This window comes from Crotalus tigris, unplaced genomic scaffold (genome assembly GCF_016545835.1).
Source record: "Crotalus tigris isolate CLP2741 ecotype Arizona unplaced genomic scaffold, ASM1654583v1 scf7180000024364.846960, whole genome shotgun sequence".
Lineage (NCBI taxonomy): Eukaryota > Metazoa > Chordata > Lepidosauria > Squamata > Viperidae > Crotalus > Crotalus tigris.
Genome location: NW_024100532.1, coordinates 189939 through 211323, shown reverse-complemented (window position 1 = coordinate 211323; position 21385 = coordinate 189939). Strand labels below are relative to the sequence as shown.

General features: G+C 37.5%; 1 protein-coding gene across 3 annotated transcripts; it reads left to right on the top strand.

Moving 5' to 3' along the window:
• The first annotated feature begins 23 nt into the window (after nucleotides 1–23).
• On the top strand, nucleotides 24–17756 carry PSME3 (proteasome activator subunit 3). Of its 3 annotated transcripts, XM_039327675.1 has the most exons (12): nucleotides 91–231; nucleotides 6882–6980; nucleotides 7817–7849; nucleotides 8183–8245; nucleotides 8389–8493; nucleotides 8686–8734; nucleotides 9817–9929; nucleotides 10888–10956; nucleotides 12640–12707; nucleotides 12827–12881; nucleotides 13727–13813; nucleotides 17136–17756. In XM_039327675.1, exons 5-12 carry the CDS (start codon nucleotides 8434–8436, stop codon nucleotides 17214–17216), a joined length of 582 nt encoding a protein of 193 aa, XP_039183609.1. In that variant the 5' UTR covers nucleotides 91–231; nucleotides 6882–6980; nucleotides 7817–7849; nucleotides 8183–8245; nucleotides 8389–8433; the 3' UTR covers nucleotides 17217–17756. The 3 variants fall into 3 exon arrangements, with proteins under 3 accessions (XP_039183608.1, XP_039183607.1, XP_039183609.1); XM_039327673.1 differs by lacking the exon at nucleotides 6882–6980 and having other exon boundaries at nucleotides 27–231; XM_039327674.1 differs by lacking the exons at nucleotides 6882–6980; nucleotides 10888–10956 and having other exon boundaries at nucleotides 24–231.
• Nucleotides 17757–21385: the final 3629 nt, after the last annotated feature.

Below are 21385 nucleotides of genomic sequence, written 5' to 3'. Positions count from 1 at the left end.
TCCGACAAAGGCACAAGGAACAATCACGTTGACTAAAATCGCGTTCGGTGATTGGCCAAGAGAGGGCAGTGGCGGGGCGTTATGTTCTCACTTCCGGCGGTAACGAAGCCGGTGATTTTCTCAGGTGGTCGCGCGCGCGGGATAAAAGGAAACAGATCTGGCTAGGGAAACCGGCTTCCCCGCCCCGCTATGGCCTCTCTACTCAAGGTGGACCCGGAAGTTAAGATCAAGGTATGGGAGGAGGGGGAAATTCTAATAAACCCGCCACGAGCTTGCCTTTAGGCATGTGCAAAGTGCTACAGGAGGTCAAGAGGAATCCAGACAAGCTTCTGCCGCGACAACTATTTTTGCCAGTCGAACCGTGATCAAAGCATAATAGTTTTTGTACAGTGACAAACCACAGATCCGTTGAACGCTACATGTTTGGATCTGTTGGTGTCAAGTGATCTGCCATTGGGAACTTTACGGCGTTACTGGTCTTTCATTCGCGACCCAGTCGGCTTATGAAACGAAAATTCCTCTAGTTGTGCAGGTTGTAGCCAAATAAGCACGGCAGACTGCTATTTATTCTTACTATGGGAGTTAAAACCCGCGAAGCAATAACCTTTACAGCTTCCCATGGCAATGAAATCCAGATGTTTGGGTTAGAATATAATATTTTTATCTGGCGAGATTATTGAATTCCACGAAAAACCGTATGTTTCACACATTTCCTGGATGGAATATTTATTATTTGCCTTGAAGAACACGCCAATTTATATAATCTAGGAACATAATTCAAGATTCTTAATAATTCAGCCAGCATGCTTCTTGAAATGGCTAAGATGGCTAAGCTTTATTGGAATAATTTTGATTTTAAAAAATGTTCTCTAGTTTTTTATTCTACGAAGGCTATACAAGATCATTTACTATTTATTTGAATATTGCATATACAAAGGTTTTTTTTTTTAAAAAAAAAAGATAGTTACTGGGTAAAACAGTAGTTCCATTTAATATCGAGATTGTGATATTTTTTCACTATGTTATTGGATTCGTTTAAATTGCATTTAAAAGAGCAATATCATTCAATATGTCTAGTAAGCATAATCAGTTTATGAACAAAATGTAATTAAAGAATAATTTGAATAATTTCCAAAGAAAATAAAAATGTGATTCTGCAATAGTCAGAAATAGGGTTAGTTGTGTATACTTTAAAAGTAAATCCTGGTATATAAAAGATTTGCACACAATAGTAATTGTATTCTGAGAAATATATATCTAACTTTATGCTTCAAAATCCTATTTATTAAATTTATACACCACCTATCTCACCATTTGAGTGATTGAATGGGTGAAAAATTTGCATAAAGTAAAATGGATTCCTTTTAGTGGCTGTAATAAAAGAGCAGACTTTAGGCCAAATTAATTTGACCAGTGGTGTTGGATTTATATTTTAAGAAAGGTATATAAATGTAATTATGAATGTAGTTTTTTAAATTTTCTGTTTACAATTCAATCCTAAAAAATTGCTCAAAAATAAGACTAGTAAAATTTAATGCTCCTTCATGGATTACTGCCTTGTTGTGGCGAAGGGGCTTGCATAACTCAATGAAGCTATGAGCTATGCCGTGCAGGGCTACCCAAGGCAGACAGGTCATAGCAGAGAGTTCTGACAAAATGTGATCCACTGGAGAAGGAAATGGCAACCCACTCCAGTATCTTTGCCATGGACAGTACTAAAAGGCAAAAAGATATGACACTGGAAGATGAGTCCCTCAGGTTGGAAAGTGTCCAGTATGCTACTGGGGAAGAACAGAGGGCTAGTACTAGTAACGCCAGAAAGAATGAAGCGACTGGGCCAAAGCCGAAAGGACGCTCAGCTGTGGATGCATCTGGTGGTGAAAGGAAAGTCTGATGCTGTAAAGATCTTTACTCCATAGGAACCTAGAATGTAAGATCCATGAATCAAAGCAAGTTAGACGTGGTCAAACAAGAGATGACAAGACTGAACATCGACATCTTAGGAATCAGCAACTAAAATGGACAGGAATGGGTGAATTTAACTCAGATGACCATCAGGTATACTACTGTGGGCAAGAATCCCTCAGAAGAAATGGAGTAACCTTCATAGTCAATAAAAGAGTAGGAAAAGCAATACTGGGATACAATCCCCAAAATGACAGAATGATCTCAGTTCGAATCCAAGACAAACCATTCAATATCACAGTAGTCCAAGCTATGCCCCAACCACTGGTGCTGAAGAGTATGAAATTGACCGGTTCTATGAAGCCCTACAGCACCTTATAGAATTAACACCAAAAAATGATGTCCTTATCATCATGGGGATTGGAATGCTAAAATAGGAAGCCAAAAGATAACTGGAATAACAGACAAGTTTGGCCTTGGAGTACAAAATGAAGCAGGGCACAGGCTGATAGAATTTTGTTAAAAGAATACGATGGTCATAGAAAACACTCTTTTCCAACAACCAAGAGACAGCTCTAGACATGGACATCACCAGATGGTCAACACAGAAATCAGATTGACTATGTGCTCTGCAACCAAAGATGGAGAAGCTCTATACAGTCAAAAAAACAAGACCAGGAGCAGATCATGAGCTTCTTGTTGCAAAATTTAGGCTTAAATTGAAAAAAGTAGAGAAAAGCACTAGGCCACTCAGGTATGAACTAAATCATATCCCTAATGTATATACTGTACAGTAGAGGTGACAAATAGATTTAAGGAATTAGATCTGATAGACAGAATGCCTGAAGAACGATGGACGGAGGTTCACAACATTGTACAAGAGGTAGCAACAAAAACCATCCCAAAGAAAAAGAAATGCAAGAAAGCAAAATGGTTGTCTGAGGAAGCTTTGCAAATAGCTGAGGAAAGAAGGGAAGCAAAAGGCAAGGGAGAAAGAGAAAGATACACCCAATTGAATGCAGAATTCCAGAGAATAGCTAGAAGAGATAAGAATGCCTTCTTAAATAAACAGTGCAAAGAAATAGAAGAAAACAACAGGAGGACCAGAGATCTCTTCAAGAAAATTGAGATATGAAAGGAACATTTCATGCAAAGAGGGGCATGATAAAGGACCAAAATGGCAGGGACCTAACAGAGGCAAAAGAGATTAAGAAGAAGAACTATACAAGAATGAGCTTAACGTCCCAGATAACCATGATGAAGTGGTCACTGACCTCGAGCCAGACATCCTAGAATGTGAAGTGAAATGGGCCTTAGGAAATCTGAACAACAACAAAGCTAATGGAGGTGACAGTATTCCAGCTGAGCTATTCAAAATCTTAAAAGGCTATGCAGTAAAAGTGCTACATTCAATTTGCCAGCACAGTGGCCACAGGATTGGAAAAAGTCAGTTTACATTCCAATTTCAAAGAAAGGCAATGCCAAAGAATGTTCAAACTATCGCATCATTGCACTCATTTCACATGCTAGTAAAAGTATGCTTAAAATCCTACAAGCTAGACTCCAGCAGTACATGGATCGAGAACTACTAGAAGTACAGGCAGGATTTCGAAGAGACAGGAACTAGAGATCAAATTGCCAACATACGCTGGATCATGGAGAAAGCTAGGGAGTTCCAGAAAAAACATCTACTTTTGTTTCATTGACTATGCTAAAGCCTTTAATTATGTGGGTCACAACAAATTGTGGCAAGTTCTTAAAGAGATGGGAGTACCAGACCATCTTATTTGTCTCTTGAGAAACCTATATGTGGGTCAAGAAGCAACAGTGAGAACTGGACACGGAACCACTGATTGATTCAAAATTGGAAAAGGAGTCCGGCAAGGCTGTATTCTGTTGCCCTGTCTATTTAGCTTATATGCAGAGCACATCATGAGAAAGGCAGGGCTAGATGAATCAAAAGTTGGAATTAAGATTGCTGGGAGAAATATCAACAACCTAAGATATGCAGATGATACCACTCTAATGGCAGAAAATGAAGAGGAACTAAAGAGCTTCTTGATGCAGGTAAAGAAGGAAAGTGCAAAAGTTGGCTTGAAACTCAACATTAAGAAAACCAAAATCATGGCATCTGGCCCTCTCAATTCCTGGCAAATAGATGGGGAAGAAATGGAGGTAGTGACAAATTTTGTTTTCCTGGGCTCCAAGATCACCTCAGATGGGGACTGCAGCCAAGAAATTAAAAGACGCTTGCTCCTGGGGAGGAAAGCTATGGCAAATCTAGACAGCATTCTAAAAAGCAGAGACATCATCCTGCCAACAAAAGTGCCTATAGTCAAGGCCATGGTTTTCCCAGTTGTAATGTATGGCTGTGAAAGTTGGACCATAAGAAAGACTGAGCACCAAAGAATTTTGGCCTTTGAACTATGGTGCTGGAGAAGACTCCTGCGAGTCCCTTGCACTGCAATGCGTTCAAGCCGGTCAGTCTTAGAGGAGATCAACCCCGACTGCTCTTTAGAAGGCCAAATCCTGAAGTTGAAACTCAAATACTTTGGCCACCTAATGAGAAGGAAGGACTCACTGGAGAAGGGCCTAATGCTGGAAAAGATTGAGGGCAATAGAAGAATGGGACGACAGAGAATGAGGTGGCTGGATGGAGTCACTGAAGCAGTAGGAGTGAGCTTAAATGGACTCCAGAAGATGGTAGAGGACAGGAAGATCTGGAGGAACATTGTCCATGGGGTTGCGATGGGTCGGACACAACTTCGCAACTAACAACAACAACAAAAATTTAATGAGCCTTATTGCCAGAAGTGTATAAAAGCTGAACTCTCATATGTATGTATGTATGTATGTATGTATGTACGTATATACGTACGTATGTACGTATGTATTTTAGGACAGTCACAGAATTGTCACTAAGCCATTCCTGTGTTGTCTTGGCTGTGTGGTTAGGATCATTGTCATTTTGGAAAATGAACCTTCTGTCCAGTCTGAGGTCCTGAGCACTGTCGAACAGGTTTTCATTGAGGATATTCTGAACTTTGCTCCATTTCTGACCAGCTTTCCCTCAATCCTAACCAGTCTCCCAGTCCCTGCTGCTGAAAAACACCCTCATGGCATGATGCTGCCACTACCATGATGCTGCCACTACGTAGTTTCACTATTGGGATGACATTGGGCAGTTGATGAGCCGTGCCTGGTTTCCTCCAGACATAACGTTTAGAATTGAGGCCAGACAGTTCAATCTTGGTTTCAACAGATCAGAGAATCTTGTTCCTCACAATCTGAGAGTCCTTCAGATGCTTTTTGCAAGCTCCATGTGTTTTGCACTGTAGAGAGGCTTCTCTCTAGTCCACTCAGATTGGTGGAGGGCTGCAGTGATGCTTGTCCTTCTGGAACTCTGTCCCATCTCCACACAGGATCTCTGGAGCGTGACCATTGGTTTCTTGGTCACATCTCTCCTACTAAGCCCCTTCTCCCCTGATTGCTCAATTTGACCAGGCAACCAGCTCTTGGAAGAGTCTTAGTTGTGCCAAACTTCTTCCATTTGAGAATTACGGAGGCCACTGTGCTCTTAAGAACCTTCACTGCAGCAGAAATTTTATTGTAGCCTTCGCCAGATCTGTGCCTTGCAATAATCCTTTCTCTGAGCTCTGCAGGCAGTTCCTTTGACCTCATGGCTTTTGCTCTGCTACAGTACGCATTGTCAGCTGTGAGACCTTCTACAGAGAGGTGTGTTCCTTTCCAAATCATGTCCAATCAATTTAATTTACCACAGGTTGATTCTAATCAAGGTGTAGAAACATGTCAGCCATGATCAAGAGAAATGGGAAGCATCTGAACTAAATTTCAAGTGTTGCAAAGAGTCTGAATACTTAAGCCAATGTGATTTTTCAGTTTTTTTCTTTTTAATAAATTTACAGACATTTCTAAACTTCTGTTTTCATTTTGTCATGGAGTACTGAGTGTAGATTAATGAAAAATGAATTTCAACAACTATAGAATCAGGCTGCAATATAACAAAATTGACAAAAGTGAAGGGGTCTGAATACTTTCTGAATGCACTGTATAAAAATAGGACAATGGTAAAATTTATTGACATAAATCTTTATCTTTAGGTGAGGTTCTAGTTCTTGGGTGCTGTTCTTAAATGAAAGGGGAAAGATAGGAACTGCACAAGTTAGGAGAAACTAAAAGAAGCTAACATTAACAAACTATAATCTAGGAATAGATTAAGAAATAAGTCAAATATAGTATTAAGAAGGAAAGTTATAATAATTATTATAAAAGGAGACCTTGGTGACTCTGTTCACAAATTTTGAGGCATAAGACAATAATATGTGATAGATGAAAATATTGCAACTTTAATGAAAAGATACACTTTTGAATTGGGATAAGTTAAAACAAAAAGAACTCAGATCAAATGAAGATAAATCAAGATACGACAGGAAAGTATGGTTCAGTTCTGCACATGTTACAAAAGTAAATCCACTCAGTTCAATGTGATGTTACTTGAGTTAGTCTTTCTAGGATTTCAGACTGAAAAGTCAGTAATTAAAATTTAATGTAAAACACTAGCTGATCACATTGGAAAAAAGGAAAGAACTGATCAAATTAATTGAAGAAGCTAAAATTAAACAAGTAGAAAAGCTGATGTAATAGTATGGTAAGGTACAAGAAGATAAAAATCAGTAAAATAATTTCAACATGGAAGAATGATAATTTGAATACTGATTTAGGTAGAAACTGTAAGGATGAATTTTTGAAATATTGGAGAAAACACTCATATATATATATAAGCTCAAGCAATAATGTGAACAAATAAAGAGAAGAGTAAAAAAAAGGTAGTTCTCTTCCTGAAAGAATAACATTGGTGACAAATATCTCAAACTATTTTCTACAGACTGTTTTAAAAATCCATCTTGGAGAGGAGATGGGTGGCAGAAAAAATTGATTTTTTTTCCTTTTTACAGCCTTGTAATTCCTTAATTCAGGGTTGAGTTGGGGCGACTGAATGGAGCTGAGTGTTTACTGGCTGGGTGCCCTTCCTGAATGCCTACGTGGAGTTCACAGTAAATATTTTCTCTTTGTGTACTGATAGAGAAACATCAGTCGCTTCCTAGGATTGAACTCTCAACCTTCTGGGTGGGAGGCAAGTGTCTTCACCTCTAGGTCACCAGGTCGCTTGGCATAAAAATGTGATAAAAATAAATAAATAAATAAATAAATAAATAAATAAAATATAAAAGTATATGCACTGTAATTAAAAGTAGGAAGCAAAAAGTGATACATCCATTCATTAAATGACTGAAGTTACAGCAGTACTGAAAAAGGTGATTTAGCACTGGTGCTCACATGACTGCAATATTCCCATGGACACATGATCAAAATACAGGTGCTTGGCAAACTGGCTCGTATTTACGACAGTTACAGCATCCTAGGGTCAGTTTCTGATAAGCAAAATCAGTGGAGGAAGTTGGATTAACTACATGATTCATTTAACAATTGCAGAGATTCGCTTATCGTCAATGGGAAAGCTAAATTCACCTAATAACTGTGTTCCTATCTTAACAACTTGCTTAGCAACAGAAATTAAGGTTGTAGTTGTAAATTGAGGACTTACAGGTATATGGTTCCAAAAACAGTGAAATTTTGAGAAGAAGGTTATATTGGGCCCTATTATAGAAAATCATTAAAAACTATTTTAATCTAATACTCTTCTGTTGGCATTCTAGTATCTAATTGTTTTAGATATGTAACAATGATTCAAAAAGATCATTGGCAAATAGGAGTTTGTATCTGAGGAGAACTGTAATTTATGCAGGTGAGAAAGGTAAAATGTTTGGAATGATTATGTTGCATTTAATTCAGATATGCTGTATTAAGATGCACCTTTTCTCTTTTGCAGGTAGACTCTTTCAGGGAGAGAATCACAGGTGAAGTAAGTACCTGATTTCTGCTTGCAATTTCAACTAATGTTTAGTGGTTTCAGTTACATTTGCTTTTGGTTCTCATAAAAGAGACTTTCCCTATAACAGGGGTGTCAAACTGCCGGCCATCACGTGATGTTGCAAGTTTGCCCTATAGTTTAGTGCTTACTGACCTCAGGGATTTGTAGGACTTGTGTATCTTTAGAAGTAGCTCAGCTTTCAAGGAGTTTTATCTATCTGGTGCTTTCTCCTGGTCCATATCAAGACTTAGGCTTAGCCTTCCTTTTGTGGAATCATCAGTTATATTAATGCATGCATCATAGATGACATTCTTTCTCTTTCAGGCTGAGGATCTAGTGGCAAATTTTTTTCCAAAGAAGCTTTTAGAACTTGATGGGTTCCTTAAGGTAAGAGCTGGTAGTCTGCTTTTTCCCAGGGCGACCTTTATTTCAGGAATGATACATTATCAAATAAAAGTTTCCCGTTGTTATTATATTTTAATGCCATTCCTGAGCATAAATACCTTACTCTTTTGGATATTCTGTCCTAGGATCCCATTCTGAACATTCATGATCTCACACAAATCCATTCAGATATGAACCTTCCCGTTCCAGACCCAATTCTGCTGACAAACAGTCACGATGGACTGGATGGGGTAAGATTGGTCATCTGTTTGTAACATTTAGCGATTGATCAAAACAACATATTAATTATACTTGCTGATAAGTTATGGAGAGAGAACAAAGCTTTCTGACATTTGAAGCAAGTATCTGCTTTGTAGCATGTTTCCCGAGGTTACTCTTAAGAGAAGAGTTATGTATATAATATTTCCTCTCTTTTTTTTTAGTCCAATATGAAAAAGCGAAAATTGGAAGACTGTGAAGAGACCTTCCAAGGTAGATTTTGTGCTGGTTAATTATTGGCTACCAATTGTGTTTTTGGAAATTCGCCCTAATTGAGGTAATCACTGAGAACATAAAGTACGTAAAGCTGTCCAGAATCCTAAAAGATTGATATGGTAACAAAATTCACATATTTTATGTTATGCCTTTTGCATCTGGACGTAACATGAACAAAATGTATATTACAAATAGCAGCTTAATATATGATTAGCTCATTGGAATTTGAAATGCTGTTTTTCTATCTTAAAAAAAGAAAGAGTAAGGTCTCTATATAACTTGAACAGTCAGTGATGGTAAAAATTATTTGTGTTATTTCCAAACCATTTTGTTTCTCTAAGGAAATCACTGCTGCTTTAGTTTTAATTTGAGTGTTGTTTTCAACTTCTTTTTGTCATTGTTGTAACTGAGTTTTTCCAATAAGAATACAGAATAGAGATCCCAGAATTGGATGTAACCCAAAGACTTTTGGGTTGGAAGTTGATTACCTTATGTCCATAATCTCAATGAGAAAGATCAACATCACTTGAACTATAGAATTTAAAAATTGGATTAAAAGTGGAATGGAAAAAAAGACTTGAATTTCCATGAGAAATTGGAGTAGGTTGCTTCCCTAGAATAAATAACTAGTGTCAGACCTGCTCCCATCCTGTCCCTTAGGAAAGAAAGACCCTCAACTCCGTTAGGTTGAAGGAAAAGGTTCTTTTACTAAGGAAATTGGTTGCAGTAAAGTCAGGCTAGCGCTAAAGTTTTCCTGCATGATAAAATACACAAAAAGTTCTCTTCTCCCCTCCTCTCTGTGACCAGTCCATGTTTCGCCAGTCAGAGCTTGCCAAGATGTTATGAGAACACTGAAATGTGGGCAATTCACATTCCTTGCTTAGGGCATGGCCTTGGTATCTCTGGTATAAACCGATTCCGGGCTTCTCTGGTCTTCATTACCTGTCATTCCCCCTTCCCTATTTCCCATCATGTACACACAGTCATATTGCTCATTTGTCCACCTCCCCTCCCTTCTCCAGCCTTTGATGGCAGGAACTGGCAGGAACCTGACAACTAGTCTCTTTCTATGGCACTAGGTACCAAAGTCTTTGTAATGCCTAATGGGATGCTGAAGAGCAACCAGCAGCTGGTGGATATCATTGAGAAAGTAAAACCAGAGATTCGGCTGCTGATTGAGAAATGCAATACAGTAAGCATTGGTTTGCCTTTTTTGCTTATGAGATTCTGTCTTACAGGACAGTTATTAGAAATGCTGGTTTTAAGAGGGAAGGGATAAAATCAAATGCTTTTCTGAAATTGCAGTACACAAATTCAATAAATATCTTCCGCACCTTTGGGATACCTTTTGTAGAGGTATTATATTAAGGCAAAATTTGTTACAAGTAGTCTTTGACTTAATCCTTTAGTGACATTACAATGCCACAGAAAAAAGTGACTTACAACTATTTTCCACACGACTTTTGCAGCATTTCCCATAATTATATGATCAAAACTCAAACACTTGGCAACTGGCATGTATTTATGATGGTTGCAGTGCACATGATCGCCTTTTGAAATCTTCTCACAAGCAAAGTTTTAATGGGAAAGCCAGATTCACTTAATAACTCTGTTACTATCTTAACAACTGCAAGGTTTCACTTAATAACTGTTATAGGAAAGGCTGTAAAATGGGGCAAAATTCATTTAACAACTGTCTTGCTTAGCAACTGAAATTTTGGACTCAATTGTGGTTGTAAATCAAGGATTACTTGTATCTTCTATTTTTTTAAATTATATGTCATCTATCAAACAATTGGTTCCATATAGTGGAGAAGGTAGAGAAGCGTGGTTGTAATTGGCTGCTTCTGTGGTGCACAAAGATAATTCCTGTGTAGAGACAATTATTATTAGGATTGTTGATTGGGTGGAAGACTAAAGCAGTCAGTCATGATTTGCTCTGGTGTCTGAAGGGCTGTAGCTCATCCATCAGTGTTAACTCAATGTTAGAATTGATCATAAGAGTCTAAGGATCAAATGTTTGTTAAGTTATTACTTTTTATTCTGGAAAAAAATGGCCTCAGCTAAGCAAATGTTTCATGCAGAGCTCAGCTAGCAAAATGACTATCCAGAAGGTTAGTATTTCTTTAACATGCTGTTTTGTTCTTCAGGTCAAAATGTGGGTACAGTTGCTGATTCCCAGGATAGAGGATGGAAACAACTTTGGTGTTTCTATTCAGGTAAATTGACAATTGAGGAGATAACTCTGGGAAATTAGGCCTATGGATGAAGTACTATAGGTGGAACCTTCTCTTAATGGGGGAAGAACAAATCATTATTTAGAACTTGACTGACTTGTAGGAAGCGCTTTCCCTGCTTTTGTCTGAAATGGCATAAGGTCTCCTGCCTGAGTAGGGGGTTGGACTAGAAGACCTCCAAGATCCCTTCCAATTCTGTTATTCTGTTATTGTGCTAGAGTTTTATACTTTACTGCATTTTGATTATTTTTATTTCATTTGGCTCAGGTTACTTAAATTGGAAGTTAGAATTCATAAGCCTAATGGCTGCAATCACAGACTGTCCTTGCTTACCAACTGCCTCATTCAGAAACCATTTAAAATTATGATAGTGCTGAAGAAAAATTATGTCCAATGCCCACATCACATTGCTGGTGTTCTTCAATCATGTGATCACCGTTATGATTGGTATGCATTGTCCGGGGTCTGGCCTGTTGTTTTTCTTTTATTCCCCTCTTGTAGAGCAAGGAATGATTAGAGAGGAAGGGAGTAAGCAATCACAGAATGGGGAATATATACAAAAGGAATGAATGGTACTAGTTTGAGGCTGGGATGCACGAGCATGCCATGCAAATACCCCATTGTGTTTCTACCTACTCTCTTGTACTCCATCTCCAATCTCTTCACTTTATGAGGGGTGAAAATGGGTCAGGCATAGAAGGATTGCCTACCAAAATTGCCTGGTCTCCCCTTGCAGAGCAGAGAAATTGGAAAGCAACAGATTATAAGAAAGTTAGCAGGCGCACAATGGGCAATATACTAGGCTTTTTGTGTTGTCTTGTGGCTCCCAGCCCTGGTACCACAGCATTGCTTTCAATGTCTATTTCCAATTATGTGTTTACTTTCTCTCTAGTAATCTGTTCCTCCAATGAATGTAAATGTAAATATAAATAATAATTCCATTCTTGCTAATTATCCCAGCAACTGGATGAACATTCCAAAGGGGAGTGGTTAAGAAGCAAAAAAAAAAAAAAAGCCTAGGGTATGAAACTGATTAGTCTTTTCAGCTTTGAGCCAGCAAGAAAAAGAAAAGGAAAAAGAAAAGAAAGTGGTCCCAATTACAGGTAATCCTCAACATACAACCACAATTGAGTCCAAAATGTTTATTGCTAAGTGAAACAGTTAAGTGAGTTTTGTCCCATTTTTAATGACCTTTCTTGCTACAATTGTTAAATGAATCACTGCAGTTGATCAGTAACATGGTTGTTAAGTGAATCTGGCTTCTTCATTCACTTTTCTTGTCAGAATGGTGTTAAAGTAATCACATGACCCAAGACACCGCAACTGTCATAAGTACAAGCCAATTGCCAAGCCCCTGAATTTTGATTAGGTGACTATGAGGATTCTGCAACCTGTTGTAAGTGTGAAAAATGGTTGTGAGTCACTTTTTTCATTGCTTTTGTAACTTTGAATTATCACTAAGTGAATGGCTGTACGTAGAGGACTGCTTATAGTTGATTTTCTATTTAGGAACCATTTTACTTAACAGAGCTGCAAGTCCCAATTGCTGTTGCTAAACAAGGTCCTGTATTCTACCTATAAAAGCTATCTGGGTATATCCAATTATAATTGTCCTCAGTATGAAGTCTTCTCTTAATATTTTCTTGCTGGCTTCTTTCTTTGCAGGAAGAGACTGTAGCTGAACTCCGAACTGTGGAGAGTGAGGCAGCTTCATACTTGGATCAGATCTCTAGGTGAGTATCTCCTTGCGGAGCATTTCAAGTTTTTTCCCCAATGGGGTAATGCTCTAGAGTATAAATTGTTGTGTGTCACTTACACCATCTATTGTAGCACTTTTCCCATTTTATTTCAGATACTACATCACACGAGCAAAGTTGGTTTCTAAAATAGCAAAATATCCTCATGTGGTAAGTGTTAAGTGGAGATATTAAATTAATTACTGGATTAGATTTAGGATCATTAGGCGGATTAGAAATAATTGAAAAGATTCTAGAGCAGGTGTTTCCAATTCCCAGGCCGTGGCATGCCAGCAACCGGTCTGTGCAAACAAGCAAAGCCCATCCACGAGATGCAGGCAGCACACAAAATCATATACCCTCCGGTCTGTGGAAAAACCTCTCTCCACGGAACCGGTCCCTGATGCCCAAAAGGTTAGGGACCTCTGTTCTAGAGTGTGTTCTCCTTGGAAATAACGTTATGAATCAAATGCCTAGACCTATATTAGATAAAAAGTGGCCAGTCCCTAGAAACCCACATAATTGTACTGCTGAATAACTAATTATATTTTCTGGAGATTTAGAGTAAAAGTATAAGTAAAACATGATAATGAGCTTTCTTAACTTGCAGCCCTTGTCACTAGACAAAAAAAAAAAAAAAAAACCCTCTCCTCCCACTTCCCTAATTGGAAAAAGTTAACTGGTCTTACCCTAAATGCACATCCTTACTTCAGATTCCCATTCTGGAGGTAAACTAGTCACATAAGACTATTTTCTAACTAGAATTTTATAATTTAATAACATTCCAAAATGATTGGTGTTCAGTTTATGAAAACCCTGAGGATAGCAGATTTTTGTACTGTTAAAACTGAGAGATGGAATGAAACTCCTTAGCTATAAGTTGTCTTAGTATAGAGATGGGAAATCTGTACTGCAGCTTCCAATAGCATTAATAATGAAGGATCCTAAAAATTCCTCACTCCTGCTTATTGCATGGTAGAAACTAAATGGTTCTGATTAAATGACTGTCTCTGTAGGAAGATTACCGCCGCACAGTGACTGAAATGGATGAAAAAGAATACATCAGTCTCCGGCTGATCATTTCAGAGCTCAGAAATCAATATGTAAGTTAATGTTGTTTCTTCCCAGATTGGAAGATAATATCCCTTCTAATAAATTAAGAGTTTCCTTTAACAAAAGTAGATAAGTGTTTTTTGACCTCCATCTGTTGCTGAATTCAACTTCTAGAACTTTTAGCTACCTTAGTCAAGTGAGGAGTATTGGAAGTTCCAAATAAATAGTATGTTGAGTACTGTATTTTTGTGCCGTTGTCTTGGATTATTTCTTTAGATTTATCATTTTGTCCAGCAGAAGCAATTATCAAGTCTCAACCTTGCTGAAAGAAATATAGTGATATGGCATTATTCTAAGGAATAATACTTATATAGGCAAGCTAGTAAGTAACAAATTGCATAAATACTGGAAGTCTTGAGAAAAGGGTTGAAATTATTACAAGAAAGAAGAAATAATTTTTAGTTTGTAATACAACTGTATATGAAATTGTGATTGCTGTCCATCTGAGAATAATTGTTAATGTTGCCCAAACCATTGAAATCTCGAGAGATACAGTAAATTATATGCTAGTTAACAGGTAAACCTTTGGACATCTTTTAACGAAACAAGAAACAGACAAAGAAACCAGAAGTAAAACTTATCTCTGTGTTATGCTAGAGAGATACCAGCAGATCTTTAAGCATAATCCCCATGTAATTGGCTTTGTGTCTCTATATAATTGTGCAGGGTTCTTGATTGTAGAACAGTCCCACTGCTTATTTAAGGAATCACCCTTTGATAACGTGAGACTTTCCAATCTGTTTGGATCTGCAAATACCAGACAAGTGCTTAAGTGATGCTGATTTAATTTCTGTTCATGCCTAGAATTGATCAGTCTGAGTAGCTTCTTTGAAAAATGTAATGAAAAATAAAGATAGAATACACAATATTTTTGCTTACTTGTTTAATAATTAGATCCCTATTTTACACAGATCCTATGCTTTTTTGGAGGGGGTGAACCTAAAAATGAGAAATATTACTCTATTCACATAATATGTAGAACTTACAGATTGGGCTCACATAACAATCTAAGCCTAATTCAAACCAAAATATTATGTAACCCCAGGCAATTATGGCTTTTTGCACAAACCATATTTAAACAAACGAGCATAGTATAGTCTCTGAACCAAGGTATAATGATAAAAACATGATCAATTAGCTATGTTACTTCTACAGTTTTTTTAAAAAAATTCCTGGTTTATTTGGCCATTTTACATATTTTTATGTTATATTGAGAAAACCACAATAAATTAAAATTGCTTCATATCTGAAATTAATTAAATGTGTAAAGTCTCTTGCAGCAAACTAATTGAGGGGATAAGAATTCTGCTGAGAAATGTTGGAAATGTGCTCACTTCCTTTTATAAATTCCTTAATAGCGGAGTACTACAACACGCAAAGAGAATTTTCTAACAGAAACCTTCCTTTTTCTTTCTCAGTGAAAGAAATATTGAAATTGTTTTCAAAAAGCTAAAGAATATATTTATACAGAATCCAAGTAAACCTAAATACTAACACTGGTTTAAGGAAATCATCAAGAATGTGAAACTTAAGTACATTTCTTTCAAATAAGGCTGCTATTGAAATGCTTATCTGCTTATTGCTATTAATGTTTTTATTTATTTATTTATTTAAATTTATTGACCACACAATTCCAGTGGAGTCTTGGTGGTACACAAAACTAAAAAAGAGGTAAAAACAGCCAAAAATATTAAATGTTCTAATAAAATCCACAAAACAAAATGGGCCATTAAACAAATTACAAACAGCAACCCCATCAGCCCTTGGGACCAAAGCCAGTTTTTCAAACCCTTCCAGAACCCTAGAAGAGAGGGTGCCATGCTCATGTCTAAGGGATGCGGTTCCAGCATGGCGGGGGTGTAACAGAGAAGGTACACTTCCTTAGTCCCATAAGATGGCAACATTTAGTGGAGGGTACCTGCAGCACATCCATTCTGCTGGAGCTTAACTGATGAACAGGAATTAGTTTCTTAGGTAACCAGGACCTAAGAAATGCAGGACTTTTTAGATAATCAGCACATTGCATTGCACTCTAAGCCAATTGACAGCCATTGCAGTTGGCACACTGAGAAGCACTTTGAGAAATTCTGGTTTCTTTCTCAGCCTTAGAGATCTTTCTTATACTCCCTTTATGTGGCACAGCTACAACCAGGAGTTTAGAAGCTTTCACGTTGTGGGAAAGTGACACTTTGTTAGTCATTAACATTGACCAATAGCAGCTAATATTTTTTTTACAATTGGAAGAAAAATATATTTACCGTATTTTCCAATGTATAAGACGACTGGGCGTATAAGAAGACCCCCGACTTTTGAGAAGATTTTCATGGTTTAGAAAGTCATCTTATATGCCGGAAAATACGGTAATCATAGGCCATGCAGCTAATTTATACCATTGTGTTGTGTCCACTTTAGAATTTCTTCTATATACTTTACTATAAGAGTAGCTAATGGAAATGCAATTCCAAATTTCTCATTGATAAACCTGACAGGTCTTTTGATAACTTGTCCTCATTATTGTGATGTGTTAAAGTGATGAAAGTGAAAGTGACAAACATTGTGAAGTGTATTCATTATGATAGACAGGAGAGGCATTAGGTACTTCCATGCTGTTGGACCTGCTAGTGCCCTCCAGATCTGAAATAGAATTCCCAAACTGTAGCTCATGGCAGGACTGTTCAAAACTTTGGTATTTAGGATTCTGTCTGGGACGTTAATGTCTGCCAAAGAAATGCTTTTCGTTTATCGAAAATATTGGGACAAGAGAATGGCAAATGATAACACTGACTGAAAAATTTTGGGAGTTGAAATCTGATGACTTTTGTTAGGTGTGGGACTAGGAAAGACTGTGTTACTGTAATATGTTGATTAATTTGAAGGTAGAGTATTCTTTTTCTATTTAACTTTCAGTCTTATGGCACTTTTGGTAGATATCATAAATGTGTCAGTTTATCATTTCAAGTACAACAGCATTCAAGATTCAAGTCAATACTTCAAATACAAGCTTATTTGAACCACTCTTACAGTTTTCAATCTCTCAGCCACTATATTTTTAATAATTTTGTGAAAAGAATCTTCTGTTCAGCTGATAGTGTCTTAGAAATATTTGTGGGAAACCCATGACTCCATGAAATTGGTTTAATTTTAACTCACTGGTTCCCAAACTGACCTTGCATTCATTGAAGTATAGAATGTTAGGTTGTTGGGCAATAATCTTTCTGACTTTCTCTGGAGAAAAATATGATACTCTTGGCTAAACAAATATACTTGTCAGAGTCAGGGAAAAAAACTAACAGCCAGATTCTCTCCTTCCAGGTGACTCTGCATGACATGATTCTAAAGAATATTGAGAAGATCAAGCGACCCCGGAGCAGCAATGCAGAGACCCTCTACTGATGTGGCTGTACTCTGAACTTATGAACTCTTCAGTAGGCTCAAGACAGTCTTTGCCTCAGTTTATGTGACTATCAAGATGGGGAAGCTGGCTGGAAACAGTCCTCAGCATACTTTTAGTTAAACATCTAAAGAAACTCTCTCCTAGTCCTTTTCTGGTTGGTTTTTTTTTTTGTTGGATCTTTGAATTTCTCCCTTTTCCTACCATGTCTTTGAGATATAGAAAGATAGAATAGACCATCTCCTACTATATTGGTAGGAATAGGAGATTCGCTAAGCTGTTCCAGGCAAGAATCCCAAGATCAGAAGCCCTAAACAGTCCAGATCTAGCATCCCTGACAAACTCCTTTGTAGGTAGTTTGTGCCTGCCAAGAGCACTGTCGACTTCTACCCAGAGCTGATGTTTCTGGTCATAAGCTTCACTTTAGTCTTCCCACTGAAATTCAGTTTTTCATCTCAACATGGTTTGCCCTTATCTAACTTTGTGACTTGTCCAATCATGCAAGTTCTAATGCCATTATAAATTTCTCTTTTCTACATGTATTTCTTCCATTCCATTTATTTTATCATTCTGAATATATATATATATATATATATATATATATATATATATATATATATATATATATGTTTTCTGAGGTTTTCGCGGGTGTTTGTATGTAGGTCTTTGGTTGTTCGGGTTTTCTCCCGCGTAAAATTGGAAGTGTCTTGGCGACGTTTCGACGAAGTCCATTCGTCATCTTCAGGCTGGTGTTTTCAGCTTCGTGCTTCGAGCTGCTCGAAGCACGAAGCTGAAAACACCAGCCTGAAGATGACGAATGGACTTCGTCGAAACGTCGCCAAGACACTTCCAATTTTACGCGGGAGAAAAACCCGAACAACCAAAGACCTACATATATATATATATATATAATATATATATATATATATATATATATATATATCACATATACATATACATATACATATACACATACATACATACATACATACATATATATATATATATATATATATACACACACACATACATACATATACACACACACACGTCTTTTCTTGGGGCAAGGCAAGCCTGTTAGATGGTTTAGCAAGATTGGACTGCCTGATTTCAGCATGAATGATCAAGCACGGAAGACCTGAAGTATATTTCATCATAATCCTTTCTTTTTCCTACTCTAATTAAATGAGCCTAGCACTTGTTTCTGGAGACCTTGCCTGGCCAATGCTCAAAGTGTCTTAGATATTCTGCTAGGTCTGAATAAATCCTGCTGGCTTCTTCCATTTTACTCTTTTCTGGTTTTCGTGAAAACAGAAAGGGGATGCTATCTGTGGGATGCTGCAGTTTCTTTTCAGATTTACTATTTATCTTTATATCCATCTTGTGCTGTAGTCTTGTTAGTGGTGTTAGATTTGTTTAAAAATAGACAACAGCAACAGTGGCACGATGAATGAAGTTTGTTGACTTCTTTCCCTGTTTGTTTTAAAGAGGGCTTTTCTCTACCATCTCCCAAGGCACAGGAGGTTCATTGCCCTGAACTTACTGCAACTGCCTTTGCCTCACTGTCATTTGTAGCTGGGTAAGCCTTACTCTTACCCAGATTAAAAAAAAAATCACATAACAATTGCCCTCACTAGCTGCTCCTGAGAGCAGCCTTCCCTGTCTTTGTTTCCTTGTATCAGCTGCTTTGTTGGATTGTTTATATTCCCTTTCTACACTGAACCTCTGTACAACTTCTATTATGCCGACAAATTAAAAGTAACGGGAACTTTGAATCTAATCATCCTCATAGGTACCAGTGCATTGGTAACCAATATTTCTGTCTGTATCCATTTGACTTTTGCCCTTTATTATTCTTATCTCAGACCTGTTAATGAAAAGGAGCTATAATTTTGAGTCTGCAGTTTATTCCCAAGTTTCTCCTCTGACATTTTAGAAAGTTATGGGGTAAAATGAAAAATCTCTGTAATGGTAGCTCTGAGCTTTATCAATAATGATGGTGATGTGAAATAAGCCCCTTTTCAGATCTTGTTCCTTAGGCTTTTTGCTCTCTGTGGTGGTATTTACTTTTTCCTGTCTCCTGGATGAAGCTTGAAGGCACTCATACTTCTTTTGTAGTGTACATTGAAATCCAGTTGGCTTCCAAGTTGAATGAATATTGATCATTCAGAATGGGCTTAAGCAGGAGTAAACTGTTTGCAATTTCTGGTCTCATTTCATGTAGCTTGACATTGAAAGACCTTTACAATCAGTCAGTTCATTTTTCTAGAAAAGCAATGCATCCTTGATCTGTCTTCTTTGTAAGGAGGAAAAGAGAGAGAGAATACATTGGAATAAGGAAAGATGGATAAAAAAGGGGGATTTCAGAAAGAATAAGCTCAATGTAATTTGCTCTGGCTAAATGGATCAGTTGCTTTAGCTCTGTCCATCTCAGCATGTGATGCAATCCTAGACTGATTACTTCTAGAACAGTGTTTCTCAACCTTGGTGACTTTAAGATGCATCGACTTCAACTCCCAGAATTCCCCACTGTGCTTTGCTGGCTGGGGAATTCTAGGAGTTGAAGTCCACGCATTTTAAAGTTGCCAAGGTTGAGAAACACTGTTCTAGAGGAACATGGCCTTCCACAGAAATAAATAAGGAAAAAAAATGGTTGCCTACCTCTGTGTTAGGATGGTCAAGAAACCACAAGAAACAGAATTTCATCATAAGGGGACAGGAGCAAAGTCTCAGATACATATATTGCAGTCTTTATGTGTGAATTGATAGTGTTGGTTAGTAATGAATAGTGCCAGAGTGTGTTTTCTTAAATAAAACATGTATCTCTTTACTATTGGTCCCTTCAGTCATGCTGTTCCATAGTCTTTGTTAACTTTTCCTGAACTGAAATTGAAGAGTGCTACTTTGCAGATCTAGTGCATTTCATTCTGTTCTCAACTAAAATTTTGTATTATGCATTTGAATACTTAAAGCTTTTAGAGCAGGGGTATCAAACTGCCGGCCCATGGGCCGGTTTCATCATACCGCAGCCGTGCCCACCCCATTGCTGGCAATGGCAAAAAAGCTCTGATATGTTGCATGACATCATGTGACGTTGCGAGTTTGACATGTCTGTTTTAGAGCTATAGCCTTCCAGCATTCCATCACAGCAGACAAATAGGGAAGAGATGAATAAAATTATTCATAGTATGGAAAAATCTGATTTATCCAATGCAGGTGAGTAATTATAGGTTCTGGAGACATCAAAAGGAGTAATATTAGAGTGTATGTTTAAATGAAGATACGGATGAGTTTATCCTGGGTGTGGGAGAATTCCTTCTCATAATCTGATCGGGCAGTAAAGGCAAAAAAAAAAAAAAACTTGATCAGGTAACTCAAAGGTCTGAGGTTCCAATTTAGTGAATTCTGCAGCTCTTCATACGGATCTCTCTATGTTATCAATGCTTTATTTCTACCTCCCAATTAATTCTTATGCTGAATGAAATGAATGCAATCATGAATTCCATTTCATACTCTAAGGTGCAAGAAGAATCCAGTAATGTGATAAAGTAAAGTTTAGCATAGTAATGGTGAGTCAGCAAGTGTATGGTTGAAATAGTAAGATCTAGCTATGCAGAGATCTCTTTCCCATAGGAATAAACACCTGTGTTGCCTGGAATGTGTATAGAATATTTGATTCCACTTAAGAGTAGCAAGATGTAACTTATCTTCAAGCCTCTTGCTCTATGAGAGATTCCATTTTTCTGCTGTACTATCCACTGTATGGGAAATACTCAAATATTCTATATATTGTCAGCAAATCATCTGATTAAATGCATTGTTTTAAAGCAAGGTACAATTCTATACAAAAATTTAGGCACTCCTGGTCAAATCCCTAATTGTATAATAGATGGTTCAAGCTCTCATAGTGTAGAATTAAACATTACATCTTTCTGTAACTGCAAGCTTTTTAATGTGCAGCTTGCAGATTGAGAATAAAAGAATAATGAATATGATAAATGCAAAATGATAGGTGCAAAGGTTTGCTCACTCTTTCAGTCTTTGAAACACTTTTTGGCAGAAATGCAATTTCCAAAAGCTTCCCATAGATCAAAGGTCCCCAACCCTCTGGCATGCTGTGGTACCGGGCCACACAAACAAACAAAGCCCCATCCGTGGGATGCAGGCAGCA